Here is a 20,135-nt window from a genome sequence, read left to right as displayed (position 1 = left end):
AATTCTGATATTATATGAAAGCTATAATAATTTAAAAAAAACCCTAAAACTGTGACTGTCAAAGATACAAAGGATTGTGTTACTTAAATGACAGCTGCGCTCATCTCCTTCAGAGTGAGGTTTAAAAAAAGACCTTGGGTGCTTGGCTCTTTAAGGGATCAGGTCATTGGTAAACCTTTGGAAAGAAAAACCCTGGTTTTCTTCTAATATGTCAGGTGTAATGGTTGTATCTCATCCTTGTAGTAGCAGCTGGTACAGAATGTTGGAGCATGTGATGCTGTTGTCTGCTTAATCCCATGGAAAGTGGTAGTATTATATGTGCATGCAGGCACCCTGTATTCACAGCCACAAATAGAAACTCCCAGTCGAGGGCAGAGGGGGAAGCATCTTGAGAAGTTTCCGTTATGAAGCAAAAACATCTCTGAAAGCTGAGGGCTTTTTATAAATCTAGGAAAGTGGTTATCTGCAGCTATTCAGCTCCTGGAAATGCAATGTACATCCCCTTTTTCCCTGGCTGCCGTGCAGCTGGGAAAAGGTGGGGCACGTACAAGGGCTGGGGATGTTTCCCTCTCACTTGACCCAGAACAAACGTGCTCTTCTGGGGCAGTACTAGTAGTGGGATGATTTTCAAAAACCTGGTGTTCTGGGAAAGGGGGTGGTAGGATGTGTACGTGTCTAAAACACAATCATGTTACCACTAAACCTTGTCCATGAGACTGGCTGCTAGGAGGAACTAATTCTGGTTTAGGGAGGTTGGAGAGCCAGAATATCTTCATGGATTATAAATTTAGATAATATTGTCAGCATTTTATATTGTCAGCATTTTAATTGCATGAGTATAAAAGTATAATAGCAATAACTTGGAAAATAATAGGGGGAGTGTTAATTCCTCTAATTTAGGTTGTTTAAAAGTTAAATACTTATACTCATATAGTCTTTCCATTGTCAGGGAAAAAGGCACCTCCTAAAAGCAGTTAATCTTATTTTAGGAGAGGCATCTAAGACATCTCACAGGTACTGCATTTTGGAGATGCCTGTATTCTTTTTACATTTTTTTTGTTTTATTAAAAAGAGATCTCAAGGGAAATAGCTCAGGCTGATATGCCTGAAAGGTAGATACTGAAAGTTAGATCAGATAAATCCTACCTCAGATTTTCAGCCTGATGGCATTGTAAATCCAGTTTTGCTGTAAAATTTTGTCTACTTACTTGCTTAGCTTTCAAGATCGAAGTGCATGTTAAGAGTTAATCAGGAGAAGTCAAATCATCCTCTTCTTGGAATTTACAGGCCTTAGGCAAGATTATGCTTCAACTTCAGCATCTGTGTCAAGGCACAGTTCGAGTGTCTCTCTGCACACGGGGAAGAAAGGGACGTGTGGTGACCAGGAATACGATCGCTACAGTCTTGAGGACGAGGAAGAATTTGACCACCTCCCACCTCCACAGCCGCGACTGACTCGCTGCTCCCCCTTCCAGAGAGGGATTCCTCACTCACAGACTTTCTCCAGTATCCGGGACTGCAGGAGGAGCCCTACCTCCCCGCACTTCCCTTCAAATACTTATCAGCAGCCCTACTACTCTTCTCAAGCCCAAACTCCAGAGCAGCAACCAAATAGGAATAATGGAGGTGGGTTGCATGCTTTTCTGAGAAGTAGTCTATTCCCTGTGCAAAATGCCAGTGCCATTTTAAGATCAGGTTGTGTCAACAGAGTGACATGTGTTTGCTATATGACAGCCAGATTGGTCCATGAATTGTGACAAGCAATGTAAGCCTGTGCAAATGATTGAGGTATGCTATTGTTAAGTAATTTGTTGCAGAACATAATCTGTAACTTGGTAATGAAAATTGTTGCTTTAGTCTGTTTTAAAGTGCTGCAAGTTATGACCACAAGGGAAGAAAGAAGAAAAAGGAAAGAGCATCTTTTAGCAGGCTAATAGTTTTTTAGAATAACTGATTGGGCTTTCAAGCTTGGCCTAGGCATGTCCATCAGTAAAATATAAAATAGCGTTTTCAAATTTTCTTTCCCTTTCTTATTCCTGACTTCACTTTTTATGCAGCTATGCTGTGAATCTGTGATGAGTCAGATGCTTACAGCAGGGGCCAACACCCTGCTCCTGTTCCAGGTCTGGTAGAGCAGACTGTTAAAATAGTGGGAGATAATATCACTCCCAAACTACTCTGAGCCATTGCTACTTTTTGCGCTGCATTTGAGGGGTATTCCAGATTCCCTGGAAGATTTGTCTCTCAGTGTTTACTCAAGACTTAAGTTTCCCTCCGTAGTTGCTGTTACCTTCCTTTCACTTCTTATTATGATCACAATTGTCTTCCTGCTGCTGCATCTTTCCTGTTCCTTCAGTCTTTTCCCCAAGCTAATTCAAAACAGTCAGTTTTCAGTCAGATTTTGTTTGTAACGTTACAAGTTACAGCTCACCCTTGCGCAAGAAAATAAATGTGTTGTTCAAAAACAGTTGCTATTTATAGAGTGCTACAGGTATGTGTGTTGTTTTCCTGACAAATAAGACATGACAAGTTGGTGCCAAAAGTACTTGCCTTCAAAGTAAGATGTGGCATGGAAGTATAATCGACAAGTGGCTATATATAAAAATGGCTGAGGTTAACACAGGGTAGAACGATGTGAGTGTTTCTTGGTACAGCATGTGTGCCATATTTATTTCAGTGTTAATTTTTTTGATGCTGAGGTACAGCAGTTATGGACTTGCAGAAATGTTGGGGAGATAGAAAGGAAGGTTATGGGTTTTTTTTGATTCAGGAATAAGGGCAGGATGTGCTGTGATCTTTTTATATAGTCCCCAAAGACTTTTTCAGTTATTTTTCCGTGTTCCATATCAGTGAAACTTAAGCATTGAATTCCTGCATGGGAACCTCAGAAAGTACTTACAGGGCACTAAAAATACTAGACTCCTGGTTTATTAACTAGAAAGTGTATAAATGTAGAAGGCCACCAATTTTACCACCTAGTTGCCTTTTTTCTCAAGAACTTTGTGTTGGATAATGTGGTTGGTATTGTTCATGGAAGATGGACTTGTGCAGCTTCGGTTACCTGCTTGCTGGGATGGCAGACAGTCCTATAATAGCCAAATTATCTCTTCAGCTTCTGCACCTTCACCCTCTGACTCATGAAGTACTGGTCCACATAAGTGGCAAATACTCCCGGGGAGAAACATTTTACTTTGGCTGTGTTCTGTTGGCAGACAAGAGGTTAAGTGTTCACTGTGTTGAGTATGTCTGAGTAGTACTACATCTTCTCATTGGCACTTCTCATCATCTTGGCAACAATTTCATTGTCTTTCAGGAACTCCTACGCATTGAAATTGAGGTAGACTGCAGAATAAGAATTTGTCTGAAGCTCAATATGATGGACAGAGTGTTTCCACACTGTTACAGTTGTCCAAGGCAAATGAGAAAGGGGGATGTGATAGTTGGAGGGGCTAAACTGTTTAGTTACAGCTTTCAGTGTATGTGGAAAACATCATCCATAATTAACCAAAATAGCACATGCTACACGCTGTGCTGGTCTTGGTCATTCCAACAGTCTTCCCAAATCTCTCTTCCTCTTCTCTTCCTCCAAAGGAAGAGATGAGATCACTTGTCATCTTGTATGTGCAGTCAACAGTCTGTCCACTGGTTCACCTGATCATTCACAGAGCTCTCCATTAAAGAATAAGTGGTGTCAAGTAAACACTGAATTTTGGCACTCAGTCTGGGTTGAAAAAAGTGTTTAGGTTTGACACAAAGTCTCCCCAAAACTAGTCTGTGTGTTCAGCTGAAGTACAATTTTTTTGTCTTCAGAAACAAATGGTATATGAGGGATGCTATCCTACCTGCTTTTAGTGAAGTTTGTTTGGTATGGTACGCTAGTTGAGGTACTTACTGTAACTCTAACTACCTGTACTGTAACAAATATGCTGAAGGTGTGATAAGCTTGGAAAACTTTAATTCTTTTAAGAGTATAATGTTGGTTGCCTGATGAGGAGCATCTGCATTTAGATGCTGAGATGTAGGTGCCCACATGTGCATAAAGGGCCTAATTTAGCTGCTCACATACAAGTGCTTAGTGCTGTACAAGGCACTCTGGTGCACCCTGCTTGGCTTCACTGTTGCCAAGTGTCAGTGCTATTTAGGTGCCGTAGACAACCCAGGGTGTCTCAGATGGCATGAATTATCCATATGTAGGCACTACCTTGTGCCCTAGGTGTCTAGTCTCTCACTATAGCAAATGGTTTGCTTGTTCTCCATCCACAGGATTGCATTTTAGGTGTCAGAGAGGTTGTCTGTTTGGTGTTTCTGGTGCTCTGGTAATCTTCTGCCTGTGCTTGAGGTGAGAATACTCTCACAGATGTTTACCAGCTGTGTTTGAGGCCATAGTTTTCAACTCGCACATGGTTCTTGTCAATGTGTTTTAGCAAAGTGCTACCCCTTGGTGTAATTTTGACACTCTGCCCTGTTTTCAGTTGCTGTACATCTGTTTTAAAATACAATACCATACATCTGTTTTAAAATACCACACCATCTAGCTCCCACTTTCAGACCCAGGTTTTTTCTCACCGTATCCCATCTGTGTGAATGGTACCGGTCTGTGTGAATGGTACGTCGTCTGTGTGAATGGTACCGGTCCCACTTACTGCCAGTCCCCAACATTTTGCTGTGCTGAAAGGCTCCTGGTAAATGCTAGCAAAGAGTGGCAGATGTGTGCAAATGTATATATGGTAAGGTGTGAAGTATGTTAAGATGTGTTTAAGGTGTATTTGGAGTGTATTGTAGCATAGGCTGGAGGTACACGTGTTGTTACCTCTTAAACAACATTTTTACCGCCATCACCTGTAGTGTGTGTGTTAACTTTGGTTTCTAGTAAGTTTTCTTTCCAATTCTGGCAATAATACACTAATAAAAAAACTTTACATTAAATCTGGTGGGGTTTTTTTGTTATTTAATTGCACCCTCTTCCTAAATCAGCTGAATTGTCTGTAATTATGAGTTACTTCACAAAAATTCCATTTATGAACTTTTTAAGGCATTCTGGTTTTCAGGGATTTTGTAGTTGGTTAGCAGGTCCGAAATAGATAATTTAAAGAAGATCTCAGAGAGGCAGGAGGTGAATAGTTTTTAGGTATCTGTTGCAATTAACTAGAGTGAGTCCATCTAGTTATTTTGTGTTTTATAATTTAACAAGCTTTTAATATGTTGGCAATGGAAAGATTTATGTTTATACCTCTCTTCCTTCCTTTAATTTGAAGAAGGTCATGGTTAACAACTTAAAATGTTAACTCTATTAATATCAAGAATATTGTATATTTAGTCATTTTCATATAAGAAATATCATATTTTATAAAACCAAACTGTTTTCTGCTTCATACTGTCCATAAATATCCATGGTTTGTTTTTTTTACTGTGACACGTAAACAATCTCATTTTAACTTTTTAAAAAATATTTTTTATTTGTTGGATAATTTTATTCTTTTTTTAATAGATGTTAAGTTTTATGCTCTCTATTAGTTCTGACTTTCTGAAACCAGAAATAACAGAACTATAGTGCTGTGAAAACACCCAGAGTAGTCAAAATCCAGAACAGACAAGATACTGAAAATGAGATTGATCATCTTATGTTCAGGCCCACTTCCAAGATCAGTAGATAAGCTTACTCATAAACTTTTATCCTGACACCACTTATTTTTTGTACATTTTAAAGTGCCTATTGATAGAATACCTGAAAACTGGAAAATTTGGGCAAATCATTCCAGCTAAAGAATGAATTTATTATAATGCAGCAAGAAGGAACAGATGAAAAAATACATTTTTCACTGAGTAGCAGTGCACACAGTCTGGTTAATTTTAATTTATATTTTCCATTACCTTTTCATGTTGATTTTTAACTTTTTAGCTCATTTGATACCTCCATAAACAGACCCATTCACAGATGCCATTCACTTTAAGAATGTTGCTTTTATTTTCCAGAAATTACTAGTTTTGAGTTACTTTATTGCATACGCTTCTGGGGAATAGCTTTTCTCAGGCAAAATATTATGATCATCATTGGCTGTTGCAACACCCTTGCCTCATTTGGAAAGCTGCAGATGTGGTTTTTTTTCTCCCCCCCCATCCCCCCAAGTAAACTCAAGGCAGGTATAGAACAACAGTATTTCAGGGGTAGTAGGTCAGTGTTTAGGTATCAGTTCATATAGACTAACATTGACTGGTATGATTGGAGATGTGGGAAAAGGTCTGTTCTTACTGATTTGCAGAGAGGTTTTCCTGCTTGTGACCTCTCTTGTTCAGTAAGAAAGGGAGAATTTGCTGTAGGAAATTGTTGCAGACTCTTTATTAAGGAAAAGGAAGGAAAAAAAAAAATCTTAGTTACCTTTGAAGTTATATTGAGAGTAGTAATCAGTGGGGAGAAGTCATGGAAGGATAATGGAAAAATCTTTAATTTGCTGTAACTATCTGTGGAGGAAGACGTAAACCTGTGAAGCCAGAGTGAGATGAGAGAATGATTCTAAATAAAATGGAAGTGTTCACCATTAATAAAATGTATGTATTGACAATTATGAAGAATGATGTCTCTCTCTCAACTGAAAAACCTGGGTTTAGTTCTTAGTCTGTATTTGTATTTTTGCTTACTGATGTTCCTGTTGTATCAACTGATGATTCAACAGACCTTTAACTAGACGCTGGTGTATTTTGGATGTCGTAAGTGTTATAACCATAACAAATGTAATGCAGATACTGAACTTCAGAGATGAGGAAATTAATCCCTTAAAGTGAAGTTGTAATTGAGTCTACAACTTTTTTAAGGGTTTCAGAACAAACTCTGAATAGCTACATAATGTAGAACATAATATTTAAAATAGAAAACCACAGATTTTTTTTTTTGCTTATGGATTTCCCCAACTTATTTGTGCATGTGATACAGGTAAGACAGAACTGAATTTGCAGAGTTTGTGTGAAGGATTTGAATATGTGTAAGAATCTGCTAACATAGCTGAAATGGTGATACAGATTTCCTGAAACACTAATATTTATGATTCATTGTATCGTATTCCTTAACCGTAGTGCACTTTTGGCAAGGCTTGTGATTCCATTTGTTCAAATAAAACATTGACAGTGCTTGCAGAGAATAACAAATGAATAAATGTGTTTTAAGACACTTCACTGCAGAGTCAATTTAAGCTTTCCTTGCAAGGAGAGCCTCACTGGATGAGATATCTTGGCAGAGAGAAGATGATACTTAACAAGAACCGCTACAGAACTCCCAGTCTGGCAGCTCACCAGGAGCGTACCTCTTCTGGGGCAGCTTTGCTCTGAGGGCAAGCTCTGTTTGCATGTTACATGGACACTAATCTTCAGCTGGTGATAGTACTAGGTCAGGGAAGTAAAAAAATGCCAGAAGCTGTGGAACAGGGGTGGCCACCAGCGATGCTGGGACCAGAAGACAGAAGGCAGGTGCTGCCTGTACTGGTGTTCTGCCAGAACGAAGCTGGGTTACAAGTCCCAGCCTGACTTCAGAGAAGAAACAGCATCAGAGGAACAACTTACTGGAAAAAATCAGGACTGAAGTAGCTGGGTAAGAGGCAGACTGCTGTCTTTGCTGTAACTGTGGAATGCTTGACAAAATGAGGGACACTTTTGCCTGCTTTCTGACCCATTTCTCACCAGTAGTGAATATGGTTTGTGCTGTGGAGTGTTTTTTTTCATGCACTTTTTCAATTGAGGGCAGAGGACCACGTATTTCAGTTCCCCATTTTTCCTGTGCTGTAGCCAACATGCAGTAGGTGATTTTTGGTGTACTGTTCTGCTACAGATATGTGAAACAAGGGGAGCATGTGCCACCTAAAGAACGCTCATGAAGTGGCAAGCATGTGTGTATGTGCATGAACTATTCTCAGAAGGTGGCAATAACCAGGAACTGGTTATTAGCTCCCGTGCATGACCTGTTCTTGCATTTTCTTCACACTTTCAAATATCTCAATAATGCAATATCTGTAGGTCATGCTATTACATCTCAGAGAAGGCTGAGAAAGATGAAGATACATCTGTGATGCTTTGTGGCTGCATCCTACTTAAACATACTTATTTCAGCCTAGATTATAGTTGAAACTCAGGAGTGGGTCACAATAACTTTGGATGCTGTAAAAGATGGAGGTCGTTTGGAGTTCCTCACTGGTGTTAATATCTACATCTTCCTAACAGAATGAACTGTGAAGAACCCATGATTTTTTTAGGCTTGCCATTGAACCATATTAGTGCAGAAGAGGTAACAGACTGTAGCAAATTTCAGCATTCATCATAAACAGGACTATTTGGGCAAGTTACTTCTCAGCTGAGGATACGTCTTGGCTCTACTTCTTCACTCCTCTATTTTAATTTTCTCATCAGTCTTAGGAGAGCAAAGAGTTCTAGAAAAGGAAGGTTTGCTACTAGTGGCTTGGAAAAATATTTTTTTCTTATGTATTTCCAGCAAGTTCGTATCTAGTCATGTCTCAGCAGCCTGAATAATACTAAAATCACGTAACTCCCACCTTCTTCCATATATCAACCTTACAAGAGCCATCATTTAATTTACAAACAAAGCATCTGTAAGACTTTTTCCACTGTTCTTAAGAGGAAAACAGGTGACAGAACAAACTTCAAGAGATGAAAGAGGATGCGTCATCCAAGGAGATGAAAGCTGCAAAATCCCACCAAGACAAAGGTTTCTGGGTTTTCCCCAAACACAAAACTGACCTACTATTTTCATTGCTTTTCAGGGCCATTTATCTCAGCAGACACAAGGACCCATCAAAGAAGTAACACAGATGCTGGATGGATGGGAATTTGTTTCAGGAATCTGCTGCCAAAAGACTGACTCAGCAGCAGAGCAGACTGCTGGAATGCGAAGGGACTAATGAACAGGAGGCAAAAGACGTGGCCACCCATGACAAGGATGAAACACAAACTACTTCTGTACCTATTTTTCCTGCTCTTGTCGCTGCATCCATTGGACAATTCAAGGAGCAGATCCATGCCTGTGATGGCTGATGCAGTGCCTGAGTGGAAGAGCATGTAGAGTCCAAGGAATTCTGCTATATATGTGGATAGTATTAGACACAAAGCTGTTTTATGCAGTGCCATCACCCCTGCCTACATCCTGCTGCTCAAACTTCTTTTGCCAAGTGCTATGTTGGCAAAATCCATGTTAACTTAGGATTTTCCTGCTGCTCAAACTTCTTTTGCCAAGTGCTCTAATGTTAACTTAGGATTCCAGAAGCTGGGATTTTAATGGTAGGCTAGGGCTGCAAAATTAAAAGTAGCTACAGACATCCCATATTCATGAATTTTTCTGCCATTCTGGGCCAAGAAAGGCTTGCATCAGAGGAAGACTGTTCCCTTTCCAGTTTGCAAAATCATGAGTATTTCACGAATAGGGACAAACAGTAGCTATATGGATGCCATTGCTTGTGTTCCCAGGACAGTTTTGGAAGCCTGATAAGTTATATCACTATTATATCGGTGATACTAATACTTACCACCCAACTGAACCACGGTGGTAATCCATTTGCATAATGTTTGTTGCTGTACCACTGGTATTTTCAGCCTGCCAGTGTCAGTGATGAGTCACTGAAGCACACCACCTATAACTCTTCGATGAAGAATTAGTCTTGAACTGATTTTTTATTAGGATTTGGCTGTACTTCTCTTTCCAGAAACTCAGACCTTGCATTTCCTTTTCTTGCACTGCCATCCTCCCTGTCTTACCTGCCATACCTAGTGTTTGATTTTAAAAATATGCAAATGTAGTATATTTAAACTGTTTCCTAGATAGCAGTGGTTTTCTATGTCAGACCATCTGTGGTAACAGCAAGTCAACCTTAGCTGAGATGGAAGAGAAGGTCTCATCATTACAGGATTAGTGTGCGTGATACGGTGTCAAGGACAGGTAGGCACTGGTAATTGGGAGTTGGGACATGAAAATACTTGAAAAACTGGACCTTTGAAGTACAAGGATGTCTTTGATTATTTGCATGATTCTTTACCAATTCTTATCCATGAGGACCAGTCATAAAAAAAACACCTGGAGTTGTAGCCTTTCTGTGACTCAGTTTGCTGGAGTTACATGGCATCATATATATTGGAGTTACTGTTGGTGACTGCTAATACATTTTATAGATAGAACTGTACTGTCACTTCTTATTACTTATCAACTGTTAGCAGCTTTAAGGATTAGAGGAGCTCATGATGGTGCTAAATAGGTTATATATTTATGTGGACTGACAAACAGACTCCTAAGTCAATTTGTTGTTTCTGTGGACTCAACTTGCCCTGTGTGAGCTAAGTGGTCGACCCAAAACAGCAATTGCAGGCTGTGTGTGATGTGTTATTACTGTGCATAAATCCAAAACTTCAATCTTGAAACACCCTCTTGCTGTTGGAGAAAGCAGTTGTAGCTGCCTGTTAGAAGACAATCATAGCCCTGCTTTCTTTTGTGGTGTAAGAACTGGTGGTAGACCTCTAACAGGCACTGGAACCTATGGCAGGCACAGGAGCTGGTGGCCTCCATGCTGACCATGGTACCAGGAGAAATGTAGCTGCCTCAGCAGAGCACAGCACTTGTGATCCTGAACCTGGCCAAGAGGCCAGCATTAGTGGTGTTGTCAATGACAATCCCCACAGCAGTCCTTAACTGAGATCTATCATGTCACAGGAGGCAATTTATACCAGGTCATTCGATGTGTGATTATAGAGAACTGAGTCATTTCCCTTTGGCCCCACGGCAGAAGATACCAAAAGAGCTTCACCTTAAATTACCTAATACTGTTGTGTTTGGGAAATCTTCTTGAGATGTCAGACTTGGTTTTGACTTCTCTCTCCATATCAACTAGCATGAGTGGGGTTGCAGACATCTTCTGACCTATTAGACACTTGCATTAGCTGTTGAACTTGCCCCAAAACACTTGGGGCATTTGCAGCTTTATTTTTGTGTAAGACCCTACAGGCCTGTTCTGAAAATGCCCACCAAATCAGGCACCACAAGTGGGGTAGGAGGGAGAACCACCAGATTTGAAAATCCTCATGTCAACCCAGGGCTCCAAGCAACTGAATAGCATCAAGACCTACCAGGTTTTGCGCGTGGCCATCTGCAGAAACTTAACCTGCTGATAAGGTTAGGTAGTGAATGGAATTCTTTAGCCTCTCACTGGAACCTGAGAGCAAGACTTTAGTCACTTAGGATGGATTCATCTCACCTGTCTTCAGACATCAACTGTGCAATACCTCTGTCTGACTTCATCACTGCAGCCTTGCTTTGTATTCACTTCAAAGAAACAGGCACATGTAGGGCACGAGTCATTGACCTATTTTACACATGTATGTGAAATTCATCCTTATTATGACACTTCAGTGTTTAAATCCTTGTGATACCAAAAATGTACTGCCTATTGGTGTCCTGAAAATTATTTGTGAATAATGCTGCTGTTACAGTAGTCAGAGGCTGTTAATAACATGTTCATATTCTTCCAGCAGAGCAAAACTTTCCTCTGTGTTGGAGTAATTTGTTTTAAATTTTATTTTCCACAGAAATTATGCAAACTGCTCAGGTTTGTTGGAAATTCTGACATGACTATGGATGTTGTCTTCTTTTGCTTCAGATAAACTTCGCAGAAGCATGCCTAACCTGGCTCGGATGCCAAGTACCCCCACCGTTAACAGTAATACTGGCTTTGCTGGTTCTCCAGTCACCGTGAGGAACAGTCAGAGCTTTGACTCCAGTTTGCATGGAGCGAGTAATGGGATTTCAAGGATGCAGTCATGTAGTAAGTACCTGGGTTCTTCGGCTGCATGATAGAGTGGTAAAATACATGTCCCAGTCCCTGATCCTCTGAAAATTTAAAGGCAGACTGTGTTCCTTTTGCACCAGATTTCAATATAGCTCAGGATTTTCAAAGTTTCTGTTTTGGAAACCAAATTCTGCTGATCTTGTTATGCAGTATTGAGTTTCATTACCTCTTCTTTTTTTTTTTCTTTGACTATTTTGTACCAACTTCAAAACTAGAATGATAGTAGTAATTATTTTTAGTAGTAGTATTGTAGGAACACCAATAATGCAATTAATTCATATAAGCTCACATTTTTATTTTTGATACTAGAATTGAAAACTGCTTTTCTTGGTAATTTATACAATGCTGATTTTACAGTACACTGTATAAATACTATCCTAAAATACATAACCTCTCTCCTACTGAAGTTGAGCCACTTTCTTCTGAGCAGATGTGGTAGACAGAGGGTTATATCCTCAAGTATAGTATACCTGTTGAGTGGAGGAATTAAAATTACTCTAATTAGTTTAATTTAGGTGACTTCTTAACTGGAGGGGGAGTATTGATCCTAGTGGATGTTGAATTATTAATGTAGAATATCAACAAGATAGATCAAGATCCAAGCCCATCTCTTCTAGCACAGTTGTTGAGGTACTCTGAGAAGAAATGGGAAAAGTGAGTTTCATTTGAAACAGGCAGGAGAAAGGATTGAACTTGTGTTGAATATCCTGTAAGATTTTTTGTAGGGAGAAGAAAACCTTTTCCTGTGGATATTTTCTTTCGAATTACATCAAAGTTTAGAAATGTCTTCAAAATTATTAAATTGCTTACATTTAAGTTTTAATTAAATAGTGTAAACTTTATACTTAAATATTTAGCTTGGTTTTAATAACATTTTATTATTTTCAACTAATAATAAGCATTTGTTTCTTAAATAAGTGTTATGATAAGAGCTCTGTAGCAATTTATTTCCAGTATGGTTTAACTGAACCATACATCTATATTTTGTCCTGTGTCTTTAAATGGATTTAAGATGTCCTTTTTCAAAACCTGAAAAAGAACTGGCCTGTGTGTGGTATGTTCGTTTATGTGCTTCAGGCTTTCGACAGTTTGTTTTTGGTATGTGGACTCTGAAGCAGATGAGTGTCTGATGTACACCAGAGGGCAGGATTGTGCAGAAAATCTCTATATATAAAGCTTCTGGAACCTGTAGCATTGATTTAAAATGATGGTTTACATAACATCAGCCTTGGAATATGCCATTATGTTCAGGACCTTTTTATAGCCTTTTTATTGTTATGGATAATCTTAGACTTCTGTGATGCTGCTTTAACGTGATATTTGTTAAACAAGATGTGGTTATTGCAAGCAACCTTACAAAAATCTAAATGATCTAACAGTAATTTATAGCTTCAACAATTTCTCGTGTTTAAAATTCTAATTGCATAGGTGGAATTAATTTACTTGGAATGGCTAATGAAAATTCTTTGAGGGAAGAAAGAAGGATGAATGTGGGGTGGGATTTTTGTTTAGGGTGAGGATGGAACAGGATATTTTAGTTCAGTGCAGTGTTACTGGATCCAGTATTGGATCCAAGGGGTTTTTCAGCAGTTTATAATTAGAAAGTAAATTGTATAATGGTGTGTTTATCCCGATTCAGATCTAGCTGCAAATGAGCATTACTGCCTGGCCTCGTCTGTTGCATACTGACCTTGTTATTTCATTTTCTACCACTCTTTGCAGTTCCATCACCAGGACAGCTTCAAAACAGAGTTCATAGTGTGGGACATTTTCCAGTGTCTGCCAGACAGCCTCTCAAAGCTACTGCCTATGTAAGCCCGACTGTACAAGGTGGTGGTAATAATAGTAACAGTAGTATTCCAGTGTCCAGCAACTTGCAGTTATATTCTAACACTGGGATCCCAATGCCAAACAAGACTGCCAGTCAAGGGATTGTAGGACGCAGTGCTCTTCCAAGACCATCGCTGGCCATCAATGGCAGTGGCATACCCAGAAGTAAAATTGCACAACCAGTTCGAAGGTAAGGGTTAAACAGTTCTCCTTTCCTATGAGGATGGCTTTGGCTTAGATTGTGGGGTGGTTTTTTTTCTCCTGAATATGAAGCTGGGCTATAAAACGGGAGAGTTTCTAGCTCCCAATGCTGAGTCACTGAATGGGTGAAGATGTCTTTCCAGCAGTAGTGGTGGACAATGCTTGCTGGTAGTTCCTAATAAACTATGATAATTGGTAGAATGTAATCACATATAAGTAAGAATGGATTGCCACCCATAAATAGGAGATCAAAACAAATGGAAACTTCATATCATTAACATATGTGGCTTGACTTCTTCCAGATTTGTGTTAACTGCTATTTTGTGCTCACAGAATGAGCGAATTTTACAGTACTTAAATAGAAAGAGTTACATCCCTGTTGTTGTAAATGGCAGTAGATTGTAAAAATGCAACTTGTGACATAACAGCATTTTGAGGAAGGAAATATCCTGAGTAGTACGGTCTTGGGTTGAACCAGCATCTTTTTAGTTCCAGATGGAAGACAATAGACAAACTGGGAATCCTGAAGTGTCACATACTTGCAATGAGCTATACTGTTAAGCAAATGCATTTTTGCCTTTTTTCAAGAGATTGTCTCCAAATTTTGATTTTTTAATGTTTTTTAGGCCAAACAATAGAATAAGCTTGAGGAAAGAGACTGTGTTTTAATCACCTTATCACAGCTGGGAGTTAAACTCTTAGCTGTATGTTTTGTGCTTAATAGGAGACAAAGTTTCTCAAAGACAAACTTCTGTCAACTTGTGTCACCCTTTCCAACTATTTCTTCCCATCTCACGTACCCCTCCTGTTGCGAGGGCCCACTGCGTGACCACCTGCCTTTCTGCTGGATGGACTGTCGCTGTTTAGCTCTCACCATTTTTATACTTTTCACTAGATACTGGCTAGATCCAGAATAAGTTCAATTTCTCACATTCTCTCTTTGGTTGAATTACTTGGGGATTACACTGATGTGACTGACAACAGATTTTGACCAACTGCAGTGAAACTTTGATAAAGAGCTGTCAGGTTTCTTCTTTGATGAAGACTGTACCGTGAGATTTCTATTACAACCTCCTTTGCTCTCTGCTGGAACTCTCTCTGTTAGGGTTCTTTATAGTACAGGGTTTTCTTCCTTTTTTCCTTTTTCCTTTCCTCAAATTCATGTTCTTCTGCAGAGCTCTTAAATCTTTCATAGCAACATGTGAGAAAGACAGACTTTCTAGGCTGTGAAGACCAATCCCTTGCTATTTTGTAACTTTTCATACAACAGACAATATGAAAGAAAAACAAAATTAAGAGGTTTCAGTGGGAGGGTGAGACACTGTACTCTCAACACTGTTTTTACTAGAAAGTGATTCAGATCAGTAACAGAGCTATTTATAGACCAGAAAGTCTGGGCTCCCATCTTCTCACTATGTACCTTAGCAGCATCATATGTAGAGCCAGACTAGGGATCCTGGAAGACAGATGGTCTTTGCACTGTGGGAATGATAACTTTATAGGACTCTCAAAGCAGAGATAGATTGGAGCTCAGCCTACAGTTCTTTAAGACCCTCATCTCATTTTATTTATCCATGTGTAAAATAAGGGCAGTTTCAGAATTTTCTTGGAAAGAATTCGGCCATCAGTGGCAGATTTTCTCACTGTTGATTTTTCACTGTGGTAATTTCTAAGGAATGGTATTTCTCATTATCAGTTTAAGACTCTAGCTTCTGTTATTATTGTGAAAATTAAAGTGGTTTTAGTCATGGCTTGATTAAAAGCAGAAAAAGTATTTTGTTTTTGGTTTTTGGTGGTTCTTTTTAATCAATCAGATATTTAGGGAGAAGTGCATATCGAGAGCCACTCTGTCTTTATGCCTATGGCTGAACTGTTAAGTAGACAAGTTACTGGTATTTTAGATACTTAAAATAGGTTGTTAGGAGCTTTCTATAGGGCCTGCATTAGGGAACTTCAGTATTTACTGCATAGGAGCAAGCACATGGAGGAGTGCATTTGATAATTTGTAAAATAAAATTATAATAGCCAGGATAACCAAGTTGGCTAAAGACTAACTTCTTTTTTCTTTGCTATCAGAGATTCATGCATCCGAAGAAATTTTAACAGTACAGTCTGTCTCTACTTAGCCTTACAAGTGAGGCAGCACTTTTTTTTTATTCCTGTTTGTCCTGGTTTCAGCTGGAATAAAGCTAATTTTCTTCTCAGTAGCTAGAATAGTGCTGTGTTTTGGATTCAGTATGGGATTTGGTATGAGAAGAATGTTGATAATATACTGATGTTTTTAGTTGTTGCTAAGAAATCAAAGACTCTTCAACTTGACAGTATTTTTCTGGTGTACAGGTGCAGAAGAAATTGGGGGGAGCATAGCAAGAGCAGCAGATCATCCAAATTGGCATTTGGATGTGCCAGTGGGATATTCCATATCATGTAACCTTATGTTCAGTATATAAATGAGGGCTGGCTGGAAAGCTCTCTCTCGTCTTCTGGAATCAGGGTTTTGGGGTTTGCTTTCCTCTGGGGTCGTTAGCTAGGAACAGACTGGGCATCAGTTGGTGGGCAGTGAGCAATTGCACTGTGCATCATTGATTTGTGTATTCCATTATTACTATAATTGTCATTATTTTTATTATTATTTTAATTTTATTTCAATTATTAAATTGTTTTTATCTCTACCCATTAGTTTGCTCACTTTTACCCTTCTGATTCTCTCCTCCATTCCCCAGGCAGGGGAGGGTGAGTGAGCAGCTGTGTGGTGCTTGGCTTCCAGCTGAGTTAAAACCACCACACTGTTGAATAGATTCATGCAACCCCCAGCCCTTTCCAGCTCCATGATCTGGGCTTCTTGCAGGCCTACCTTCTCACCTTCCATCCCATACCCACCAGTCCTGTACTTTCTGTCCTTACCTGGGGGCATGGTGTGAGGGACAGCAGGGGCAGCTTCCCACAGGGCAAGGTGAGCCAGGAGCCAAGTGGGGCTTGTACCCACCCAAGAACAGCATTGATGGTGACCAGACAAGTCCACAGTGCCGAGGCAGGTCCCAGCTAAAGCCAGGAAGTCAATCAGTAGATCAAGGTTTGGATCATCCCAGGTAGCAGGCATAGGTATGGCAGCAGCGTAAGCACAGCTCCACAGCCAAGGTGGGAGGCTTGCTGGTTCCTGCTGCCTTGTGCTGGAGCCAGTCACTGCAACCTGACTGGTGATGGGAAGGTAGAAAGGGACTACAGATCCTCCAGAACTCTGATATCTCAAACCACGTAGCATAATACTGACAGCTCATTCGTATTTGAAATTATTTTTGATGCTGATGCCTTTTTCTGTTCACTGCCCTGTAGCAGAGATCCAGCTCTGGATACGTAGCAGCATTCTTACAGTTATTTTCCACCTGCTTAGTTTTTCTTTACTTTTGTCCTCTCTGTTACTTCTTGAAGCTTGTTAAGCATACTTTCCTTTTTTAATTTCTGGGAAAAAAAGAAATGAAAGCAACAGTTGCAAAAAAAGGCAGAGGCAGGTTGTGTTTTATGCCTCAACTAGATTTAACATCGAAGTGATACTATAACCGAGTGGAGCCACACAAAAGCAGCTTGGCTGAACCCAAGTTTAACCACCTTTTTTACTTAGGTACAATTTTTTTTTTTACCACTAAAAAAGCAGTTGTAACAGAGAGGGAAGAAGCTGCTTTGGTGATTGCTTTTACTGATTCTTCCTGCCTTACAACATACCTCTGCCTTTTTCCAGCCAAGGGTATTTGGAAGGCAAAGGAGACATCAGAAACTCACAGCAGGTTCAGCTAAAGAAAAAGCAGAGCAGTGAGAGAACAAGGCTTAAGACCTGATTTTATAGGAAACAGTTTCACAAAATTGGGACACAATTTTCAGCAGACTGTGGTGTAAATAAAATGTGGTTGCACCAAATCAAAGAGAACCCGCCTCGTCACCAATGAGTTGACAGTCAGATCAGATGAGATGGTTGATTTTCCTTTTTTTAAAAAAATCTTAATTGAAACGGTTATTTTGGTAGTACCTGGAGGGCTTGGAAGATGGTCAACAAGCATTTTTTTTTTTACAAGTCCTCATTCATTAGTGAGAGATGCAACTCAGGTGTGTGGATGGGGGCTCAGAAGACAATGAGTTCCCACAGGGGTGGTGGTGCTGGGACTGGTGGCTCTCTGACTTCAGCTGTGTGATAGAAACACATTGTAATGTGTTCAGGATAAGAGGGTCTGGAGCAGGACGTCATAGAGTTCTTCCAGCAAAAAGGCACCGAAATTCTCTGGTGTTAGTGCGTAATGTTTTTAGAAAGTGCTGGTTTTTGTCAAGCATGCTGAGAACATCTTTTTAGAGAATATTTCCCATTAGATCTCTGCTGTCTGTCTGTATTGGTACATCTACTGTCTGTGGTGACAAAAATAGGCTTTTATCGCTTTTAGCCTGGAAGAACCAAATCTTCACATTTAGAGGGGTCTCCTGCATCATGACAATTATTCACTAAATTCCTGTTTACAAACGTTTTACCCTGTTAAGACCAGTAGCAGTAATTGGAGGTGGTCTTACTTTCACCATAGATCTTTAGATTTGCATTAGCGTGGAGCTAGAAATATACCTGAGTGATGTCTCCAAGCAAGCCACAATGCCAGTGTCACTGCAGAAGGAAATTGTTTGTTACTTTGATTTTTTTTTCACATGAAATATGACTTCCCTTGTCTTTTTTTTTTTTTTTCATTTGTTTAACACAGTTTTCTTCAGCCTCCAAAGCCACTTTCATCACTCAGCACAATGCGGGATGGGAACTGGAGAGATGGCTGCTATTGATGAAGGATGCCCATCAACAATGGAAAATAATGCGGATTTAATTACCCAGCTGGCTGGGTAACAATGATTTGGGAAAGGAGGGTCATACAGTATTATTTCCCCTGGGATTTTAATATGTAACCATCCATAATGCAATGTCACTTTTAAAAAAATGAACATCTTGTCAAGTACTAAATATTGCACTTAATCAGTTACCTGAACAGCTGCATTGTTATCTGACTAACAATGGCAGTGTTGGCATTTGGAACTGAAGAAAGTGTTATATATGTGCAAAGTACCAGAATATTTCCTTGGAAAGAACTAGGAGATAATACTTTTCAGGCAGCTTTGCTGTACTGAAATTCTAAGGTAATTTATTCACTGTAAAGGCATCATGCATTTTACTTTGAATTTGGGGGACTTATGTATTATGTGCTTGAATTTTTTTCTAGTGTTTCCAGTACATTTTATTTTGTATACTTAAGTTCATTTAAACTTGCCTGAACCTTGAACAACAGAGAGATAATTTAACTTTTCTGTGCCATAAATAATATTTTTGGGGTAATGTACTACTTTTTTAGCGCTAGGAACATATCTTACAAAATCATACCATTGGCAATACGAAGCAGTATATTTATGTTGCAGAAGCACAAAAAAAAGTAGCATTCACTGGAAATTTCCATCCAGCTGGGTCAGCATGGTTTTGTTGGTCTTTCACCATTTGTTCAATTGTTAATTTATTGTCATAGTGTTTTGTATTTAAAATGGCAGCGTAAGTCACATTGCACTTACAAAGATACAGTGGTCTCTAAAACTACAGTTGGTTTTCAGTACTTTATTACAAAGAATAAAATTGTAATGTTTTATTAACTGTTGCTTATGGAAAATGAGTTTTAATGCAAATAAATCTTTTTGATAGATCTTTTACAAAATCCAGTTGCACTAATCAATGCTTTCTTATAATGGCATATGACTTAATATTTGATTACTACTGTGTATACTGCTGTTTTGGAATGTTTCAGAAATAAAGAATCTATTTCAGCAATAATGCTGTTCTTGAGTGTGCCATGTAAACATTGTCAGAACTCAGCAACTGACATCTGCTTCACTGCTGAAGGTTTTATTACTTAGGATTTAGGTTATGCTGGATTTTTGCAAATAGTACCTAAGTTTACCTGAAAAATTATAATTTTAAAAAATATTTTTGTTATGAAGCCATAATATGCATAGAAGACAGATAAGTACTGTTTTTAAATCAATCTTATTATGATATTTTTTTCAATTTAATGTTTGAATTCTGCAAGTGACTTGCAGTGGGAAACAGGTTGTGTACCAAGTGAGTCTTTCTCCATGGCTCTGGATTTGCTCAAGGACCTGCTTTTCTTAAAAGGGCAAGCTAAAATAAAAAACAAAGGAGAAGCATTTAATGGTGAGTAAAACCTTCATTACTTCACAATTAGAAGTGAAGTTCTAATTAGAATCATTAGA

At 39.1% G+C, this 20,135-nt stretch overlaps 1 protein-coding gene across 3 annotated transcripts in view; it reads left to right on the top strand.

Moving 5' to 3' along the window:
* SLAIN1 (SLAIN motif family member 1) overlaps positions 1 to 19,692 on the top strand; it is a 52,231-nt gene extending 32,539 nt beyond the window's left edge. For 2 of the 3 annotated variants that reach the window (XM_010176742.1, XM_010176741.1), the window contains 4 exons: positions 1,288 to 1,626; positions 11,640 to 11,804; positions 13,551 to 13,848; positions 18,593 to 19,692. In XM_010176742.1, coding sequence (XP_010175044.1) covers positions 1,288 to 1,626; positions 11,640 to 11,804; positions 13,551 to 13,848; positions 18,593 to 18,668 — 878 coding nt within the window. In that variant the 3' untranslated portion in view covers positions 18,669 to 19,692. The remainder of the gene's footprint in view (positions 1 to 1,287; positions 1,627 to 11,639; positions 11,805 to 13,550; positions 13,849 to 18,592) is intronic. The other variant, XM_010176743.1, reaches the window with a different exon arrangement.
* Positions 19,693 to 20,135: the final 443 nt, after the last annotated feature.

Source organism: Antrostomus carolinensis, unplaced genomic scaffold (genome assembly GCF_000700745.2).
Source record: "Antrostomus carolinensis isolate BGI_N321 unplaced genomic scaffold, ASM70074v2 scaffold4441, whole genome shotgun sequence".
NCBI lineage: Eukaryota > Metazoa > Chordata > Aves > Caprimulgiformes > Caprimulgidae > Antrostomus > Antrostomus carolinensis.
The sequence above is the reverse complement of the archived record's forward strand: the minus strand, read 5'-3'. Positions and strand labels throughout refer to the sequence as shown.